General features: G+C 38.1%; 1 protein-coding gene across 2 annotated transcripts in view; it reads left to right on the forward strand.

Annotated features, from left to right (window-relative positions):
• Positions 1-8,163: 8,163 nt before the first annotated feature.
• caln1 (calneuron 1) overlaps positions 8,164-22,169 on the forward strand; it is a 48,108-nt gene continuing 34,102 nt past the window's right edge. Inside the window, exons 1-3 of one of the 2 annotated variants that reach the window (XM_039670399.2) lie at positions 8,164-8,860; positions 16,421-16,545; positions 19,879-20,022. In XM_039670399.2, the coding sequence (XP_039526333.1) occupies positions 16,428-16,545; positions 19,879-20,022 (262 nt within the window). In that variant the 5' untranslated portion in view covers positions 8,164-8,860; positions 16,421-16,427. Of the gene's footprint in view, positions 8,861-9,683; positions 10,094-16,420; positions 16,546-19,878; positions 20,023-22,169 lie in introns of those variants that run through there. The other variant, XM_039670398.2, reaches the window with a different exon arrangement.

Genomic DNA, 22,169 nt, shown 5'->3' on the forward strand with positions numbered 1-22,169 from the left:
ATCCTTACGTTATGAAGAGGAGCGATTTTTCAACTGAATTGAAATATTTTCCTGCCATTGAGGCTAGATATCAGCAACTACCTTGTCTTACAGACATACTTTGACTTTACAAAGTTCGGAAACGTTACACGTTACACAAACAGTCACTTAAATTGTATTAACTCACCTTTGACGAAGTGATCGCTAACGTTAAACACACATGCGCATTTTCCCATTCGCCTCCTCCCGACCGCAGACGTAGGTTTGCAAGCCGTTTTTACAGAGTTTTTCGATCAATTTCTTGCATTTCCCCCCCTTATGAACAACAACTTTTGGTACACGATAAAAACTCCTTGTGGTTTGATCGATTCAAGTAGCCAGAAATGACTCAGGCATTTTGAGTTTGTTACAGTGCTTTCTAAATACAGATTATCACTTCCTGCCCTCAATTTGTACTTCGCGCCATGGCAACGCAGTGCCGTGACGTCATATGAAAACAAGCAGTGCCGAAGTTATGACGTCACTTTGTAGGCCAAAACGCGGGAGTTAGCATTTTAGCACTTCCGGTTCCCTCCCCCTAAAATCTATGGGTTTTTTGAATGAGTTTTTGCTAAATCACCTGAAATAAGGTCTGGTTAACAAAGCCTCTAAATATTTCCATGTTTTGATCTATGACATAAAACACACCAGTTATAACCTGTGGTTTTTTAAAACTTTATATTGGCTTCAAAATGTATAAATTTTGAATTAACTTGTAAAGATTATCTTGATAGACAAAACGTGTAAGGTTCACAACTCTTTGTTGAAAGAGACTCTTTTCCAAAACTCTATGGGGAAAATGCATAGCTTTTCGATCGAGGGAACCCATGGGCCGCTAACTTCCGGGTTGTCTTAAAGTGACAGATGCACAGCGGCTCGTTGAAGGATTCGTGTTGATGAGCCGCTTACAAAGTAATCTATTCACATAATGTTCTCTCTCTTAAAGTAAGCAAGTGTAAATATCAGCATTATTATATTATGTCTAAAAAACTGAAGTCTGTCAGGTAAAAGAAGAGCTTGATGCAGTTCAATTTGTCTGCTGTTTTATTCCAACCGTTGATCGGACTCCTGTCATGGTACTTCTGTTGTTGTTGTTGTTGTTTTTGTATTGTTTTGTTGTTGTTCTGTTCTATTCTGTTTTATTCTGATCTGTTTTGTTTTATCGTTATCTTTTTAGCTTTCGTTTTGTTTTAATCTGTGTTCTATTCTTTTTTATGTTTGGTTTGTTTTTTAGTTTATCTAGTTTTGTTTTCTTGTTTTTTTTATTTGGTTTGTTTTGTCTTGTTTTGAAATACCATGGCAAAGCAGTGTGTTTGTTTTAGATATTTACCATCTTTAAAGTAGCACTTGTTTTGCTAACGGTTTCATCCCTTTTCTCAAAATGTTACTGGGACAGAGATTGTGACATTTTCTGTTAGGGACCCCGCCAGGAGATTGTTGTCTTTTCACAGCGCCTGGGAATCCTTAAAGGGACAGTTCACCTGATTCTCAGGTTAACTGCTCACTGGAGGAGGAGATTATCAGTAAGTAACTTTAACTTCAGTCTCAAATTCGACACCCTTCGGTTTTGTGGACTTAACAGGCATGCCGTCACCATTATGAGTCCACATGACAGACCCATTGTAATTTCATGGACTGACCAGACTTCAGAGTTCCTCTAAAGACATTATGCACCAGAGAAACAAGCACGCCACCATCTTTAGAATTTTGTTTTTGTACATTTGGATATTTCGATGGCATCGCTGTCTAAGAGTAATTAGCTGTTGAAGTGGATTTACTTACTGTAGAGTCAATGAATAATATTTGAAGTCATAACAAATGTCAGTAGACGGACAAGATTTTAAAACGAGCAGTTCATTTATAAATCCGTAAGATCTTACCTTCATGCTTTGGAAATACAAACAAGACAAGAGAGCAACACGAGTGCTGTGCTGAAAAGGGGCCGGGCTACATATGGTCTATTTGTGTGCCACAGAAGATTAGTGTCAAAAGAGTGAGTAAATAAAGACAAAGTTCTTAATTTAAAGATGAATGTCTGAATATGCCACCGTTTGGAAAAGCTGCTCTTAAGGTAAAGAGGGACAGCGGGCTGGGCGCTCGATGCCAGCTGACACAGTGTCACACCTAAATGTGTCCTCATGCACCGCAGGGTCTCTGTCCCTGTAGCTGACTCACACACAGGCTGTCCTCAATAAAACCCTGCGCTTCTTGCACCAGTCTCAGCCTATTTGTATTTTTTAGTAATTCATTTTGAACCTCAACCACCACCAATGTGCAGCATCCACTGGAATGATGTGATGGCATCCATATTGTGCCAGAATGGCCACTGCACACCAGCTTATTTTTGGAGAAGAGACAAAGTGATAAAGTCTATCATGGGAATGATTAGAATGCCATGATGATGGATAGAGGCCAATGGGCAAATCTGGCCGTTTAACCCCTACTCTTTTTTCGAAGGACATCCTGGGATTTATAATATGACCACAGACAGGCAGGTTAAACGTCTCATCCGAAGGACTGTGCTCTTTTGACCGTGGTGTCCCAGTCGCTATACTGGGCGCCCCCTGCTGGCCTCAATCTCCTCTTCCAGCAACTTAGGCCCTGTCCCAAATGACACCATGAGAACTCACAGTCTTCCTATGAGTCAACAGTCTTCTGTGGAGCTCACATCAGTGTAGGCTCGGCAAAAGTGCGCATCAAGGGTGCATATCGACTGCAAAAGGGGGCGCTTGTGTGCCTAAAATGACAAATCGGACACCCTATGGTGTAACGGACTTAACAGGCATGCGCATGTGGCAGCCATTGGAAGTCCACAAGAGCGAAAGAGCTAACACAGTCTCATCCCAAAAAGTCATATAACTGACGTCTTGGGGCGTATTTTGACCATACGTCAACATCCGCCTTTTTAGGGCCCCCTTAAACGTCGGTAGATGGCGATCCCGGGCCGTCATACAACTGACGCTTTACCTTTAACGTCAATTAGGTGACGGGTTAGGTTTAGGGTTAGGTTTAGGTATGGGGTAGAGTTAGGATCCCATAACCTCATCTACCGACGTTTAAGGGGGCCCTAAAAAGGCGAATATTGACGTATGGTCAAAAGACGTCCCAAAACGTCAGTTATATGACGTCTTGGGATGAGACCGGGTTGAAAGAGCATATGAAGTGGGCCATTTGGGACAGGGCCCTAGTTTTCCCAAGAACTGACCAGGTAAGCTTCAGTGGACAACTAGATTGGGGCTACAGGTTGATATGGCTTCTAGCTAATCAAATCAAACCATTCTTTAAAAAAATATTCATTAATAAATCAAAATTAGCCTACTATATTAGTGATATTTGCCTGATGCTTGGTGTAAGATGGAAATTTTTGGTGTCATGCTGTCAAGATGGCATTGTTTTAACAAAGATACAGTGCATCTTTAACAGGTGTTGACACACACAGCATGAGACCGGTAAAGCCTCAGTGAGCAGAGCACCAGTTATTAACCAGTGTTTAATGGAGAGCTCAGAGACACACCTGTGTGTCATTTATCTTCTCTTCAGCCCAACACACGCCATATTCCATCCCTTGCTCAGACTTACTTCCCTCGCAAATATTTTTATCCCTCAAATCCTTCATTATAATACAATTTCCCAGTGAAAACTCAGCATGTTCCGGCTGGTTGCCTTTAATTTTGCAAGGTATTAGCTTTGCGTGTTTTCCATTGTTGGAAATGCTTGAGTTTTAGATTGTTGTGCATGAACAGTAGGCGGTCAGTTCTGGTTTAGTGGGATAGTGCTCTTAACTATAATATTGCATACCTCTAAATATAAAGTTGTAGGCCTATATATAATTTAAAAAAAAGTTTGTTCACTGCTGCTTTAAACAAGTTTCGTTTAACAACAGGCACGCTACGTTTTTGTCAGTGCGCTAGCTGGAGCGTATCATGTTGCCCTACTTCGCTAATGAGAATGAATGAATCTCTTTTTTCATTTCTTTCAAAGCATATTCATAGATTCTGACACCGAATTTGTGAAGCAAAATTGAGACGAGCATTAAACCGGATAAAAAGCTTCTCATCACTCTGCAGTTACTACATTTCCAGAGACAGGTAAAAAAAGCTTGTGTGTTTGGAACGGCTACACTTCCGTAAATCTTCACTGCCGCTCTGACAGGAATAGCGTTGCGATTTCCTTATTTCTTAACGGGAGTCATTTTTCAGCTCCAATAAGTTCTACCTTTAGCTGCTGTTTCCCCATTCAGCAGCGTAATATGACAGGTAATCCAGTATTAAAAATGTTCTCTCCAGTTATGATTATTATATTGCTAAAGTTTAAGCTTTGCTTCGGAGGAAGGGCTTTTTTAAAGTGTCGTCATCAATATCAGCCGGTTGTCAGGTTCATTTTGGTCTTAACTTTGAAGTCAGCTTATCCTGTGCTTCTCTTTGTGACTGATGTCTGGAGAAAAATCCTAGCATGCTTCACAAAGTGTGTGTGAGTCACCGATTCAGGCCCTGTGTGTGAGTCAGCTGGTGGAAGAATTTAGAGGACACTCAGGCCGAGAAATGAGGGGGATTTTAATTATCACATCATTATATGACTGTGTGTGCGGTGTGTGTGAGATTGAGTGAATTGGTTTCAGTTGTGTTAGTTATGTAGTCCAATGTGATGGGTCATAGCATGTTCAAGATGTTCACTGTGAAAAGGGAACGTGCGGGGCTTAGAAATCTTTTGAATCAGCTAACAATATAAGCTGATGGTAATTTTAAGCATAGATACAGTATGTATATCTAGATGTCACATTCAATGGCGCGTCCGCCATCTTGGAACAGTCAGCGTGTTTAAATTCATATTATTGATCTTATTGTGAATAATCCATGCATAACTGCGTGTTTCATTTTTTATTTTATTTTTTCTATTGTAATTTTTAATCAACTCGATCTTCAGTTGAAATCGCAGACTTCTCTCTGGAGACGAATGCCAGACATCTCCAATCATTTCATTCTCGTAAACCCCAACTTTTTCTTACAATCCACTGCAATCTCACATTTAGATCTGCAACCGATGGGTTTATTCAGGTCTTTGCCTCACTTTAAAAGATTATTTTAAAGATGCTATGTAAATGAAGCTTTATCTATTGCATGTATGTATACTGTAGCAGATGGTTTTATCCAAAGTGACTTACAACTGAGAAAGAGAAGCAATTTGTCACAGTGCTTTCACAATTACTTGTAAAATAGATGTACTTACTAGATGCTTACGATTGTGATTTTCCAAAATGCAAAAAGCATAATCATTGTGTCTCAGACTGACCATTCATCTTATCACGTCCGTGACTCAGAATCACAAAGCCCTCTTTTTGATTCCTGGCAGTACACATGATCTCTGTGTGCTTTGATGAATGAGTAGGCTCGCTTCTTTGTCAGTGTTCACAGGACTGTGGGTTCATATTGTGCTGATTGCCTTTCTGCTTACTGATTTTTTTTTCTTACTTGTGGTGGTGTTTTCTGCCCATTTCCTATTCTTTTTTTCTCATCAGCACTCTTTAAGTTTCCAAGGTGAAGTGTTTGCTGGCTTTCCTCTTGCGTACACACGCGCACACACACACACACACGCGCACACGCACACGCACACACACACACACACACACACACACACACACACAAACACAAACACACACACACACACCGTTGTGTCCTGACACAGCTAACTAAATTGCTTTAGCCACAGGTATTGATATCATTTCAGGTTAAGTAATAAAAATAATATACCTTTTATTTATATGGCATGCCTTATCTAAAAAAACAAACAAACTCTGAAGCCTCTATCTGAAGTCTTTTAATGGACTGGTATAAAACGAGGGATGGGGCTTCTGCCCTTTTCATATTTGTTTGGTCTTCATTTGAATTGGTCTTCAAATATGATACGATTATAGATTATAATATTTTACTTCTGAAGTTTATATCAGCTAATGGTCATATTAAGTTTTTTTTTTTTTTTTACCAGTGAAATATTATGTCTCTTAAGACATAAGCTTGAAACGAAGAATTTATTCTCCCTACTCCCTTGAAAGGCTTGAGACTGTGTGTGTTCTTGTTTTGTCATTCACCAATCAGCATTGTCATGACATCTTCATGTTCATGTGTTTGCAGAGTAATTGGCCACATGATGTTTACACCACAATTGATTGACTCAAAAGCAGAACTGTTTAATTCCCATTAAGATGAACAGGAATGTTAATGCATACCACAAGTCCATGTGTGATCAGCATGGATCACATCAGACTCAATCAGCATGGATTTTTTAATGGCCCTTTCTAAAACTTTTATATTGGGTCCTTCCCAAACCTAAATCTGTTTGGGCTGATGGATGGATGAATAAATTGATGCATGGATGAGTTATGGGCTGAAGGATGGCTGGATGTGCAGATCATAGATAGATGGATTAATGGGTTGTGGGGTAATGGATGGTTGGATGGGAAGATGGATGAATGCATGGATAGATGGATGTATGGAGGGGTAGATGGATGGCTGGATGTGCAGATGATGGATGGATGGGTGGGCTGATGGATGTGCAGATGCATGGATGGATAAATGCATGGATGGATGAATGCATGGATGAGTTATGGGCTAATGGATGAATGCATGGATGTATGAATGCATGGTGGATGGATGGATGGATGCATGGATGGGTTATGGGCTAATGGATGAATGCATGGATGTATGAATGCATGATGGATGGATGGATGGATGGATGCATGGATGGGTTATGAGCTAATGGATGGATGAATGCATGGATGGATGAATGGATGGATGAATGGATGCATGGATGGATGGATTATGGGCTTATGGGTGTGCAGATGGATGGATGAATAATTGCATGGATTGGTTATGGGCTGATGGATGGATGCATGGATGGATGGATGATGGATGTGTGGAACAATGCATGGATCAATGCATGGATGGATGAATGGGCAGATGGGTGAATGAATGGATGGATGAATTAATGCATGCATGAATGGATGCATGGTAGGTTATGGGCTGATGGATGGATGCATACAAGGATGGATGAATGGTTCGATGCATGCATGGCTGATTATGGGCACATGGATGGATAGATAGATAGATAGATAGATAGATAGATAGATAGATAGATAGATAGATAGATAGATAGATAGACAGACAGATAGATAGACAGACAGATAGATGGATGGATAAATAGGTAGGTATAGATAGGACAGACAGGTTATGGGCTGAACGATGGCTGGATGTGCAGATCATGGATGGATGCATGGATGGATGGGTTATGGTGTAATGGATGGTTGGATGGGAAGATGGATGAATGCATGGATGAATGGAAGAGTAGATGGATGGCTGGATGTGCAAATGATGGATGGATGGGTGGGCTGATGGATGTGCAGATGGATGGATGAATAAATGCATGGATCGATGAATGCATGGTTATGGGCTAATGGATGATTGCATGATGGATGGATGGATGGATGGATGGATGAATGAATGCATGCGTGCATGGATGGATGAATGGATGGATGAATGTGCATGGATGGATGGGTTATGGGCTAATGGATGAATGCATTGATGTATAGATGGATGGATGGATGGATGGATGGGTTATGGGCTGATGGATGTGCAGATGGATGGATGGATAATTGCATGGATGGGTTATGGGCTAATGGATGGGTGCATGGATGAATGGATGTATGGATGTGCACATGATAGATGAACCATGCATGAATACATGGATGGCTTATGGGCTAATGGATGGATGGATGTGCAGATTATAAATGAATGAATGCATGGATGGATGGGTGGATGAACGGATGGATGAATTAATGCATGCATGGATGGACTGATATGGGCTGATGGGCTGATAGATGGATGCATTCAAGGATGGATTATTGGCAGATGCACATTGGTAGATGGATGGATGGTTGGATGGGTGGATGGATGGATGGATGGATGGATGAATCATGGATGCAGTGTCAGATAGATATAGATAGATAGATAGATAGATAGATAGATAGATAGATAGATAGATAGATAGATAGATAGATAGATAGATAGATAGATAGATAGATAGATAGATAGATAGATAGATAGATAGGTCTCATCCCTCCAGTGATGATGTGATATTCCCTATAGTTTCTCCTGATCCAGTGCTCAGCTGCGGATGGATGACAGTATGAGATGAGTTAGTTAGACTGGATCCGCTGACTCGAGCTCTCAGTCAGTCAGTGTGTTCAATGGGTTAATTTATGTTCTGTGAGGAATCTATCTTCTTCTTTCTCTGGAACCTGCCGTTTCTTGTTTTGTGACTGTAAATGCCCAGCGACAGCTCTTGGACAACAATATCCAGATGGACTGCTGATTTGAGAGCGGTGTTTATTGATTCTTTTTATGAGGCTCGTGTGTGTATGGCAGTCGAAAATCTATGAGCAGCTTTTTTTGCGATGTGAATCAATTGAGCTCGGGAACTATGAGCAGGAATTCGCTTAGATCATGGAAGTACTGAAAAATCCGGGGGCTCATTAGAGCTGATTGGAGTTGGAGGAAAAGTCCAACGGGTTTTATTGCTTTTGGCTGGAAGTCGGACGTGTTGTTTTTTTCGGATAACAATCAGGAAAAAGGTCCACTGTCCACTGTCTTTCGCACCCGATGGCTAAAAATAATTATGTAGCCTAAAATCGCGAATGAGATCTGGAGAATTTCCTCATAATTCAGCGAGAATCTATGATCCAGATTTTAGCAGCGGGATAATCTGGATCCTGTAGCGACATCGGCTCGGAACATCAACCCTTCAAGATCTAAGGGATCACTTTCAAAATCGCGCATCATCACCACTAAAGGTAAGAGAGCCTGTGCCTGATGTCTGAAGTGGATTTGTGTGACATGATGAAGGATTTAAAAGGCAGCATGATTTCAGAAACTGCAGCCTATTTCTACACTTTTGCACCTGTTGTTTTAATGCCTTTATAGCTACTGGCTGATCGATCAGACGGAAAATGTATGATTTATTTACAGTCGACTTGGTTAATGGCTTGCTTACATTTTTTTGTTAACTGATCTTTAAACATCTATTGTCTGTAAAATATGTATAAAATAGTTTATTATTATTATTTAATAATAATAATCATTTTATAAAGTTCTTACATTTTAAAGATTTTTAACATTCTTATTTTTTAATATAATAATAATAATAATGTTTTAACATTTTTGTATAATTTTAACAATAGATGTTAAAAAACAACTAAATATTTATAATTATATTTTTGTATTATATTTTTTATAATTATATTTGCAATAACTCTTTAATTTTAAGGATGTCTTATCTTTTAATTTTTATTTAATTTAATATTATTATTAATGCTTTTGTTTATTTATATATATATACGCACACACACATATATATACATATGTATATATAGTATCTGCATTCCTAAACCTGTGCAAAACACAAAGAACAGTATGTATCATTCATTGCTGGTAATCAGGTGGTGGTTTCTGGGCAAATTATCCACCTTAGTATCATTTGACAAGTCAGGTGTTGCCCAACCAACCAACAAACACCCCCTTCAGGGAAAAAGTGATGGACATGCTAATGATTATGAACCTGGAGGAGCGATGTAGAGTGTGAGAGAGCAGGAGTGGCACTGCAGTCCGGGGGGCTGGTCAGCAGTGTGTGTGTGTGTTCTCAACTGAGCTGCAGAGGCAGGACTACTTATGTCACAGAGCCATATGAGCCCACCGGTGACACCGCTGCACCCCTCTCCAGAGTCCTGACCAGATGAAGGGATGAATGAGTGAATACCTGCTCCAGGCTGCTGAAATATTTACTAGGGGTTTCTGGGCACTCTATGCTGCTCAGGGAGAGTACCAGCGGTGGGACGTAGACAGGCTGTGGACGTGTGGGACAGCCTGCCCGCCGGAGTGTGCTGTAAGATGGAGGTCACCGATCTGGATCCCGACCCTCGGGCGGAGGGGTCTGAAGGAGAGGGGTCGTGCGTCCCGAGAAGGGCTGAAGGGAGTCCTGGGAAAGAGCCTGTTGTGCTTCAGTATCCTGTAGAATTTGATCCGTACGGGTAAGGAACAGAGATGATAGCTGCCATCCCGGGATCTTACTCTTGTAGCATTGAGGAAACATGCAGAATGTTAATGTTAAACGTGTGTTTAGTGAGAGTAGTTTGGTTGGAGATGCCCTGATTTGATGATTTTGTTTTGGTATTGTTTTGGCACTGGCTTGAAAGTATTTGTATTGATTTTAATAACTTCGGGTCTGTCCTCCGAATCTTCCCTTTGTTTTAGGTTAGGGCGTAGAAGATTGAGTTATTTTGACATGATGTGGAATGACATATTGACTTTTTTTCCCAGTGACTTTGTGAAGCACAGCTCCTTGTGATTTGATTAAAGAATGCTGGCTTTTTTTCTTGTCATCTTGTGAATAACAATATATGGCAAGATATTTTTGACATTTCGACCGCTGTTTTCTAGGGAATGGCACTGTTGGACTGGAAAGTTTTGCCCTCAGTTGAACACATTGTGATTGATGCTGCCTCCACTTACACTCTTCGTGTCCAGACACTTTATTATCCCTCCTGAACATAACATCCATTTCCATAATGGGTAACCGAAATGACTTTTCAAACAGTGTCCCACAAGGTGACAAGTTCAATTACTTCTACTATTAGATACATTTCTAATTCTATAGTCTATTATAAATGCAGGCTTGTGTTAATTTAGCGACTATATTGTAAACTTTTAACCATCATCCATCATGCCAATACAAAAGAGTGAGAGATGTGCTTTGATTGGTAACCGCATGAAATTAGTATATTTACACTCGTTAAAAAATTTGGTTCTGTAAGTTTCTTATACAAGACTACTGTAATCAAAAATACAGTAAAACCAGTAATATTGGTATATTATTAGAATTTAAAACGTGTGTTTTTTTATTTTAATATATCTTTTAAACGTTTTTAATGTCAGAAATCATTGTAATATGCTGATTTGCTGCTCAAGAAATATTTCAGATTTATTATCAATGTTGAAAACAGTTGTGCTGCTTAATATTTTTGTGGAAACCATGATACATTTGTTTTCAGTATTCTTTGATGAATAGAAAGTTCAAAAGGACAGCATTTATATATACATACATATATATATATATATATATATATTAAAATTAAAACATTTACTTTTACTCTTAGACAGACTACAGAGTTGCGAAGTGTGTCAGATTAACTGCAAAATACTTCTACTTACTTTTGCCATTGCAGTCCCTTTGGCGTCATGTAGACTTAAATTCATCATGTGAACAGTATAATAGTGAGATAGCAGGTAAATTAGTCATACTTTCCCCCTGGACACACTCAGACTGTCAGGCTTTGCCCCAAGGAGTTGCATGGGTGTGGATATAAAAAATGCATAGAGACATGGAGACATGTTTTTGCAGACGAACTTGCTGTTTTCGTTTTTACACACCAATGTTCTACGTAGATAGTCAAAAGGAAACTTCATTTTGCGCAGTCATTTTCTATAGCATTTAAAGTGTGTATTTATGATTGTGATGTGTTGTTAGCCAGTGATAAAAATGAATTGCATGTGTAGTATTGGGTTTCCATGATTTATGAGTTATGTATTATAAAACAAGAACTTGATTTGAATACTAATGAACCTGGAGGCATTGTGATAATTACCATAATTAAAATTTCCCCCATAAACAGTTCATCTGCGCCTTTTCCCTTTTGGGGACAATGATTTATTTGGCCAATTTAGCTCTACTTGTGCAAAGTGTTGACATATGTGCTGTAGCCATTCAGTACCCTGTAAATATGGAGAAATGGATTTCATTGCTGTGAAACAACCATAAACAACCACCAAAGGCTAATTATATTTTTTTTTTTATTAATCATTTGGCCAAAAGTTCATGTAACTTAAAAAAAAAAAACACTGGCAAAAAGAGAATGTGACAGCTTGTAATGAAACTAAAAACAACATTGGCCTGGCTTTTCGGAGATAGCAAGAACTGAGGGATTTGAAATGTTGTAAAAGGAGGTTTTTATTACTGAACAGGTGTGTACGGTATTTTATTATACGGATAAATTGCCATATGTAGCTCTCTAAAATATTTTTTTTTTCTTACAGCATTCATTTGAAAGTATTATCTATTGTAAAGGGTCATATTCATCCGCAGTCACGCAAAGCCAAAGCACAAACAAAACAATGTTCTTCCGCAAAATTCATGCAGATTTTTATTTATTTTTTTCCACAAAAAAGATGTCCAGTCTACCTGCAAATCAGATATTTTCGAAAATCAGATCTTTTCAGGGAGACTGTTCGCATTAGTAATTGCAAGTGAGCAAATAAGATTCGTGTGTCCAGACAAAACCAATCTGTCTGCATGGGTTGCTTTGGTAATGACGTAAGCGTACCCACGTATGTGATGAGGCTTTCAAAATGGATGCAGGAAAAATTGAGGTGCGACATTTCGCTCTCCAAATAAGCGTCCCATTGAATTGCGGTGCAGACCTCCTCTGTCTAAGTAAAGTTGTAAAGTTCAGCTGGCTTCGCTGTTTTGTTGTTGTCGTTGTGTGTGTTTGTCACGTTAAGAGTAAAAAAAAGGCTATTTAAAATCCGATTGAGCAGCCTTAGCGTCCAGACTGAAGCGTATGTGCAAATTTTAAAAAGATTTAATGTTTTTTTTTGTTGTTGTTGAATAACAACGCATTCTCACCCCAAGGCGTCACCTTTGACCATGCTTCAATATTTGACGTTTTAGGCGCCCTTTAGCGTCACTTACATGACGCGATCCTACGGCATCATCTAACTGACGCTAAAGGAAAGCGTCAGTTAGAGGACGCGGTTAGGTTTAGGTGTGGGGTGGGGGTAGGGTACACGCGATCCTAGGGCGTCATCTAACTGACGCTAAAGGGCGCCTAAAGCGTCAGATATTGAAGCATGTCCAAATGGTTCCCAAGGCGTCAGTTAGGTGACGCCTTGGGAGTGAGAATGGGCTGTGATAGAGAGATTCTGGAATTGAACCAGACCAGATTACTATTAAAGCTTTTGCATAAACCATTAAAGCTTTTGCACAGCCCAATCAGCTGCCCCATTAGAGTAAACTATTGTCCCAATGTACCATCCATATTTTACAAGGGTCTGCCATCCATCATGGGATATGTCCTTCAGCAGACTGCTACTACTGTACAAGCTCAAGCTGTATGTGTTTTCCTCTGCTTTGGTGACTGGCTGTAGCCCAGCACATACTGTGACTGTGGGCTCACATCCCAGAGCGTAGTCTGTGATCTGGAAGCTCATGCCCCTTCATGCTGACTGCTACTTCAGGTGGCTTTTCTCTCTCTTGCTCTCTGCTGATGGTGTTGTGGTATTTAACCTGCTGGGTGACCACATTGTCCCCATGAGAGCTTTAAGTTCCTGTGCAGGACACCAGCAGTGCAGCGCCACACTCTGAAGGAAGGCTTTTAGCTCTGCTGAAGAGAGGTCTGTCTGCAAATCAGCCGAAAAGAGACGAAAGATTTCTTCTTTAATGCCAACACAAGTAACACATGAAGACTCCAGTCATGACAGTTGTCTAATGAAAACAAGTCCCCTTATGGCTGACATTTACTCATTTTAAGAATCACGTTGCACCGTTTACACAAAAAAAGCAGTTTTCAACTGTTTTCAGCATTGGTAACAATAAGAAATGTTTCTTGTGTGGCAAATCAACGTATTAGATTGATTTCTGACCGATCATGTGACGCTGAAGGCTGGAGTAATGATGCTGAAAAGTCACTAGTCTACATTACAATTTAGAATATAATAAAATATAAAAGAGTTGTTGTAGATTGCAGTAGTATTTCACAATATTGCTGATTTTACCAAACATATGAGTTATTAGGGAATGTCCACATATACTGGCCATCAGTGTTGAGGTTAAAGCATTACAAGTAACTTGAGTCACATAATCGGAGTACTAAAGAAACGCATTAAATTACTTTGAGTAATTGTGAATTGTACTGTTACTGTTTTCACCTATGAGAGTGTGTGATTTCGGATGCAGCCAGAGTGTTGAACTTTCTTCTGTTATTGGTCTGCACAGTTGAAAGGTTTGAGCTTCATCCTCTACTGTAAAGGCATGAATTTGCATTTCACTTTTGGTGTGAAAGGGCTTTTACATTTGCCAAAAATACAGTAATGTAACATTACTTTCCATAAAAAGTAACTAAGCAACCGAATTAGGAATTTTTTTAGCGAGTAATGCAATATGCATGAACTTTTAAAAGTATCTTTCCTCAACATTGCGGTCCATATACTGTATATCAGAATTAAATCTGGCACCCTCTAGATATCAGTAGAAAAACCCATATCGATCAACCAGTGCTGTGAAGTTTTATAGAGAAACACTCAACCTCTTTCAGTAAAGTAAACTGGGCTCAGTAGTGTTTTCTCTGGTTCACCTTAAAGGGTTAGTTCACCCAAAAGTGAAAATTCTGTCAGTATTTTCTCACCCTCATGTTGTTCCAAACCTCTGTGTGTTTATTTATTCTGCTATACACAAAGGAAGATATTTGGAAGAATGTTTTAATCAAACAGATTTCATTCCCCATTGACTTCCATAGTATGTATTTTTTCCTACTATGGTAGTCTGATTAAAACATTCTTCCAAATGTCTTCCTTTGTGTTCAGCAGAACAAATAAACACATAGAGGTTTGGAACAACATGAGGGTGAGTAAATACTGACAGAATTTTCATTTTTTTAGGTGAACTAACTCTTTAAAGCTGCTGTTTTCAGTTTTTCCTCTTTGTCGCCATCTCTGTTTGTAATTTGAAATTGCAGTTATTCACGGAATGATCAACTTTACGTGAGTTGTGCCTCGACATGGCATAGCGCGGATCAATCCAATGGTTGCGGAGAGTGTGCGGCTGTCAGTCAGTATTTATCCTTGTTTTCGCATGGATCGGGTTGCAGCACTCCGAAGTCTTTGTGTTGCGTCACTGGTGATTGTCGTTTGAATCTTTCTGTGATCCGCCATCAAATTAATACGTTTAATTATGTCAAGTGCTGCGGGAAAAGGCTTTATTTCATCTTTAACCCCCAAAAAGCTACGGACTGCAGCTTTAAACTATAACTGGCTAATTTAGACAATCTTACATTGTTGAAAGCTTGATTTATATTTATTTTTGGATGCATTATAATGGCTAGTGGATGGTTAGCAGCTGTCACATGGGCCATGGGCCAAAAACTACAGTGAAACGTTCAGTGGGTTTGTTTGTGGGAGTACTTTGTATGCACAGAATCCATCTTGATCTCTGGAACGGTCTGCAGGATGTTGAGTGCTGTGCATTTTGAGTGGGCTTTTGACACTCAATCTTGTTTTTCAAACTCACGGTTTCAAAAGGCACTCACTTCATACTAATCAACATGAAGCCCAATTACAGAGAAACTCAGTTTCTCATCTCTATCTGATAGCATTGTATTCAAAAGATTCCCATGGCTTTGACTGCGCTGAATAATTAATAGAGAAATTTTGCTCATGTTAAGCACAATATCTGAGAGATTTCAATACAAAGAGCTATTCCAGTCGGATTTTTTTTTGTTTTTTTTTGTTATGTTAACTTTGTGAACTCTACATATTTTTGTTTTGTTCAATTACTGTTGTTTTGGGTATGCAGAATTGTTCTGTTTATATGAGTGATATGATCAATTCACTGTCCATTATTTAGATATCATAAAAAATATCATAACCTATCGCCTTGTAACTGTATCTGATGAACAGAAATGGTCATTCCACCTAGTGTCAGGTAAAATATGTAATATAAGGAGGATATGTCATTTTTCATTAATTACTTATTCCTGTTTATTTTATTCTGTTAATATTGTAAAAGCAATTAATGAATAATTAGTTCATAAGAAAAATACATCTTAACGTTATACTTTTTGTTGTTGTTACTATATTACATTTTATAATGCCCTACCGTTCAAAAGTTTGGGTCGAGAAGATTATTATTATTATTTTAAAGAAATCTTCATATTAGAATGATTTCTTAAAGATCATGTGACACTGAAGACTGGAGTAATGCTAAAAATTCAGCTTTGCCATCACAGAAACAAATTGTATTTTAAAATATATTAAAATAGATATTTTTACTGACTGTAATATTTTTTACTAAATAATTGTGATATGCTTCATATGCATTGAAACGGCATTCATATCCTTTTACAAAAGCAGAACATTAGAAATATTCCAATGGTTTTGTACTGAACAAAGAGACAACGAGAGCCCACCGTGGAGACATCTCCTGAGACATTACTGCTCAACTTAAGCATGTATGAATGTATGATGTGAAAATCATTGACACGTCTTTTGGTCTGGTTGTTTCAGCATTTTCTTGTGCTCTCTCTCAGGGAGAAGATGCCGTTCCACCATGTGACGGCAGGATTGCTGTACAAGGGCAACTTCTTGAGTCGCTCACTGTCAGAACACAGCAATAGCGAACAGCTCGCCAGCATCTCTGTGGAGGAACTAGATGGTGAGTACTAACCTTACGGACAAAAACACAAATGCTTTGCACTAATGAAGGCCAAACTTTTAACCATGTGGTACTTCATCATTATTTTGATTAAATGAACTAGTTTTCATCTTCATATAAAGGAGTCTGCACATCATGTGCTATGTCTTCTGAAGCTAAATGATAGATTTTGTGAGGAACAGACTGAAAAATGACTTCAGAAGACTTTTATGCAGAAGGGCTATAGGAAAATTGATATATTCACCCTTTTTTCAAATATTATCAAACATTTGTAAGTGTTTCTTAGTTTTGCTTATGATAATGCAATGAAACATGCTAAATTGTGCGGACATAATTTTTGGCCAGGCTGTCGTAGGCTACAAAGAAATTATAAAAGAACCAACAAAATACTAATAACTGATAATGTTAGTTAGTGTATGCTTTTTATTTGTCCATGAATCTTTTTGAATAGTGAAACAAAACCTGTTACTGTAGTTTGCCGTTTTTGCCAAATAATTTTGTCAGATGAATACCATAACCAAGTTTAGTGTTTTTCCCTTATGTTTACAAAATATAAAATATTTTTCTCATATTTTGATGGTTTAATCATCAACAAATAATTGTTGGGCAATAAAGTATCTCCCATCCATCCATCCATCCATCCATGAATTTTTCAGAAAAGTCAGCATATCTAAAGTTTAATCTCAAATAAAGACAAAAAACAACTTTATTATGTTATATTATTCGTTTAATGGATAATAGCGTCATCTATCTTTGATTTATATGCTCGTGTTTATAAAATATTCATTTTTGAATGTGGATGAATTACTGATCCCTTAAGCATTAGGCTATATATTTTTTTAATAACTTTTTAATGAAAGCTGAACCCTGAAGTGTTTTTGGTTTTCATGTGTAAATCAGTCATTAAATCATGACTCAAAAATCCAAATTTGAATAAAAGCGAGGATCAAAGCAGCCCATGTCCCCCTGACACTCTTCATCATGATTCGGGAAGAGACTGAGACTGAGGCTTAATCAATTACGGCTGCCTATGTCAGCAGAATGGAGCTCATGATTGAAGAGTAATACATTGAACCCTTGAGGCCTGAAAATGAATGTTTAAGTGACATATTAACACTGCGGGGCATCTGCAGATATATTGTACAGGCCTGCTACAAGTCATTGACTTTGTTGGTTTTGCTCTAAAATAGTCCAAACTGTGAATTACAGCTGCTGGAAGCCTGCTGATGTTATATTGATCGTATCAGGAGGGGTCAGCAAATATTCTGTAGCATCTTAATCACAGAGATAGTTTATGTTCCTGGATGAGCAAAATGTTTTTCAAAGGATCTGTGGATTTGTAATAGTCTCTATTCGAGCACATTTGTAGAAATATAGATATTTCTATTAAATATTGCAGCATTTAATCTAATTGCATCTTCAGGCATCTTACCTGACCTAACGCATGATTATTACATCGTTTGGATATGGCTGTCAGATTCATCTCTAAAATATTTGTCCTCTCAGTTCAGACAAATAGTCAGAACTGAGAGGACGAAATGTTTCTGAAGGTTGTTTAACCAGACTTTTCATCCACAACAGACTCTGTATGCATATATTCATGATTTTGCCTCTACGCACAAAAACAAATCTAATGCCTTTACTGTGCAAACACAATCTTTTTGTACGTTTGTGTCTGTGTTGAATAACAATTACGAGCTTCCCATTCCTGGGACAGATGTTCTTAATTGTATCGTTTTTCTCTAGTCATGCTCTGCTTTAAAACATTTCAATAACTCACTAGATATTGCTCTTTATGAGGACTTGTGTAGAGTAAAATTTGATAACCCATAACATCGATCTGTTGAGGATGACTGTTTCTGGGATTCATTGGGTGGCAGCAGATATTACTGGTAAATTGGGTTTCATGGGAGAATTTATTTTTTATTTTTTAAGGACAAAGGAGGCACTGAATTGTCTATTGAACAGCAAGTCAATCTCAGGGAGTTTTTTGTCTTATTGGAGACATGTGTACTCTAGAAAGTTATTTCAATCTAGTAATATAAAGAGTTGGTCGCTTCCACAAAAATCTCTATAAAATAGTCAGAAAACGACTGGAAATATCATGGGCAAAATATTGGAAATTCTTTTTTAATTTTTAGGAACAGTCACATTATGTTTTGGCCATTCATTTACACCACGTTTTGAAAGTGCACGTTTTTTAAAATGATTATCAAAGGAATAATTGAATATGACCTTGACAAAGAATTGATACCTGAAATTCAAATGGAAATCTGCTCCAGAAATCTCTATAAAGTGATGTTTAATTCCTTGGTCTGAAAAATATCATGGAAATTAATTTTAAAAATTTTTTTAGGAACCCTAAATTACTGTATAAATTCCCCGTTTAATGGAAATTAGAAATATTTTTTTAAATAAATAATTAAATAAAAATTTTAATTAAAATATTTTTTTTATATTTTTACAAATATTTGAAATTTGTTTTTTTTAAACAAAAATAATAATATTTTTTTTTAAATAAAATAATAATAATAATTTTATTTTTTTAAATAAAATAATGTTATGTCGAACAGGATAAGTCAAAAAAGAAAAGACCAAATAATCGATTATTGTTTTTTGAAAAGCATAAATTATTTTTAAAATAGCTTTTTCCTCTTATCAAATTTCTGAATATATGACAAAATTGCAGAACTTGTTTGGTAAGTCTGTGTAGTCATAAGTCTTGATTTAGATGGATGAGAATAGTGCAGCATGTCGTCAAATCTCAGTTATCTTTTGTTTCCTCCGTGTTAATTCCCAGGTTGCTTGACTTCAACTCCCGTTAGTACGCAGACAAAATTACCCAATGTGCTGCTGTGTGCTCGAACATGCTGTGCAACTGTAGTGTTCTTCAGAGTTGTGACACTCAAGCTCTATTTTAAAACACCAATCCTTTCCTGCCACAAGTTTTCTCCTCACAGAAGGAATGCTTATAAAATATGCATTTGATGGAGCTCGTCTCCGTGATTCGAGATAGATATGCTTTTCAGTGGCAGAGCCCTCCTCTGTAGAGCACATATCAAAAGAAAAAGCCAGGAAAAAGCCTGGCCTCAAGTCATGTTTCTGAGGCTGGTTAAAACTCAGACATTCACTGCTCTTTTTAGCTTTCCAAATTAACAGTAAAATAAGAAGCTGACAAGCGTTTTGACGAGACAAACAGCGCAGCAGTGTGTCACCACTGGTGCAATAGCAGGTGTAGATAAGGTGGTAAATTACTGCAATCATTCCTCAGTGGAGGACGACCAATGAGAAACCACTCGAGGTGTTGAGTCGCACACTTGTTTATCTTGGCAGAGATCCGGGAGGCGTTCAGGGTCCTGGATCGGGATGGCAACGGGTTCATCTCCAAGCAGGAGCTTGGCATGGCCATGCGCTCACTGGGGTACATGCCCAGTGAAGTGGAGCTGGCAATCATCATGCAGAGATTGGACATGGATGGTGAGTCCCCTTACTCAACAACACACTTCTATTGGTTTTGTACTGCATAAATGATCTTTTCTATACCCTAACCTTAAAACTCAAGGACAATTTTTAGCATGTTTATTTTGCTGTTTTCCCATTGAGAACTGATAGCAGGTCACATACACATGGATACTCATGTCCAACTCACTGACATTATCAGATCTGCAAACATAAAAAAATGGTCACATTTGTGATTATTTTCCCACACACAAGAAAAAATCGGAAGTAAAAATACCATAAACTAAGAAAATCTTACCTTCAACGTTTAATAGTGAAATAGGACGAAACTGACTGATGCTTGTAGCATCTTTTTCTTTAGGAATAAGGACTCACCCTGCTCTGTGCCGTGCTCTAGGTACAACCTGTTTTTCCCATGCCACTTTTATCAATTTCCACAGAATTCGTAGTACTCCTGAAGCACTCTTGTACACTCTGTAGGGAACTCCATTAGGCCCTGGAGACGATGATTCTCACAGCCTGTTCTACCTCTTTCCACTTTGGTGCACAGACCTCCATTTGGTATTCTGGTGGATTGATAGGTGGGATGTCTGATGGAATTGGTTCTCAGGAATGTAATAACTGCAATTACTATGCAAACTATACAAATAAACCAATCTTCAAGTTTTTCCTCAACCACAGCCAGTTCCAGTGGTGGAGGAAGTACTGAATCTCAGTACTTAAAGTAAAAGTACAAATAACCAGATAAATATTTCCTTTAGTAAAAGTAGAAGTAACACAATGACAACCGAACTTAAGTAAAAAGTAAAAAGTACCTGATTTTAAATGCATAACAATTTATTCTCTTAATGTCTATTTTCTAATGATTAATAAAACATTTAATTCTAACTCATTCAACCTAATACTCCTATAATGATGTTCAATAATGATGGAAAAAAAAAAATTGTCACCATTTCTGAAACAAGCTTGAAATTAGGCAATATACACATCATGCTTATCCTTACTATATGTTAATAAATATGTTTGGCAGAAAACGTGATTAATTTATGGTGTAATTCTGAACCTCTTGGCTTGCCATAATCCTAACCAAACGTATATTACACACGGTGCGTTTCCTAGTACGTACAGACAAATTTTCGCGTATAAAATTTCGCACGATAAACGCACTGCGTGTGAGACGCATTTAGTGTGACCGGGTTGATATATCTATGGCAACCAAACGTCACTGGCGAGACAAACGTGCAACGAACGGACGGTCAGATTACGTTTTTGGCAGGGGAAAAACTCATCAGAAAATGTAACAGAAGTTGTAGAAATGTAGTGGAGTAGAAAGTAGAATAATTGCTGCAAAATGTAACGAAGTAAAAGTAAAAAGTATGCACTATTTATTCTACTTAAGTAAAGTAAAGATATGTGAAAAATGTACTTAAGTAAAGTAACAAAGTATTTGTACTTCGTTACATTCCACCACTGGCCAGTTCTCATACTAATTCTCTACTATCACTCTGAGAGTTAGTAGACCTGTAGGTGCAATGTTACTTATAGACAACATAATGTGTTAAAGGGACCATCAAAATAAAGTGAAACCGAAAATCACATTTCTCAATGGAAGATTGCAAAGCATTTATGCCTTTCATCAGCTTCCATACGAAATATTGTCACAAGATTCAGGGAATCCAGAGAAATCTCAGTCTGTGTTGAGTAAGGCAGTCCTCAGATGGCATTCCACAAGATACCATCATGCTACTCTCTCAAATACAGCCACATGTGCTCAGGAGTCATTTGGAAAACCATTTTCACTGAGCACAGTCTGGCTCTGCATCAAAAAATGACACTTGAATCTCTGTTACGCAAGGAGAAAGCTTTCCATCAGTTCTATGTGGAGATGCCGGCGAGTTCTCTGGGCCTGAGCTCATCTCAGATGGTCTAGAAGAAAGTGAAAATGTCTGCTATGGTCAGATGTATCCATGTTTCAACTTGTTTTGGGGAGAAAATGGAATAGTCCCAAAGACAAAAGGGACCAACCAGACTTTCACCAGCGACGAAAAGCAAACATCTGTCCTGGTATTGAGGTGTATCAGTGCAAGCGATATGGGTAATTTGCATTATTGTGAAGGCACCATTGACATGGAGGCATATATTTGGATTGTACAGAGACATCAAGA

Source organism: Pimephales promelas, chromosome 16, assembly GCF_988280905.1.
Source record: "Pimephales promelas chromosome 16, fPimPro1.hap1.1, whole genome shotgun sequence".
In the NCBI taxonomy this organism is placed as follows: domain Eukaryota; kingdom Metazoa; phylum Chordata; class Actinopteri; order Cypriniformes; family Leuciscidae; genus Pimephales; species Pimephales promelas.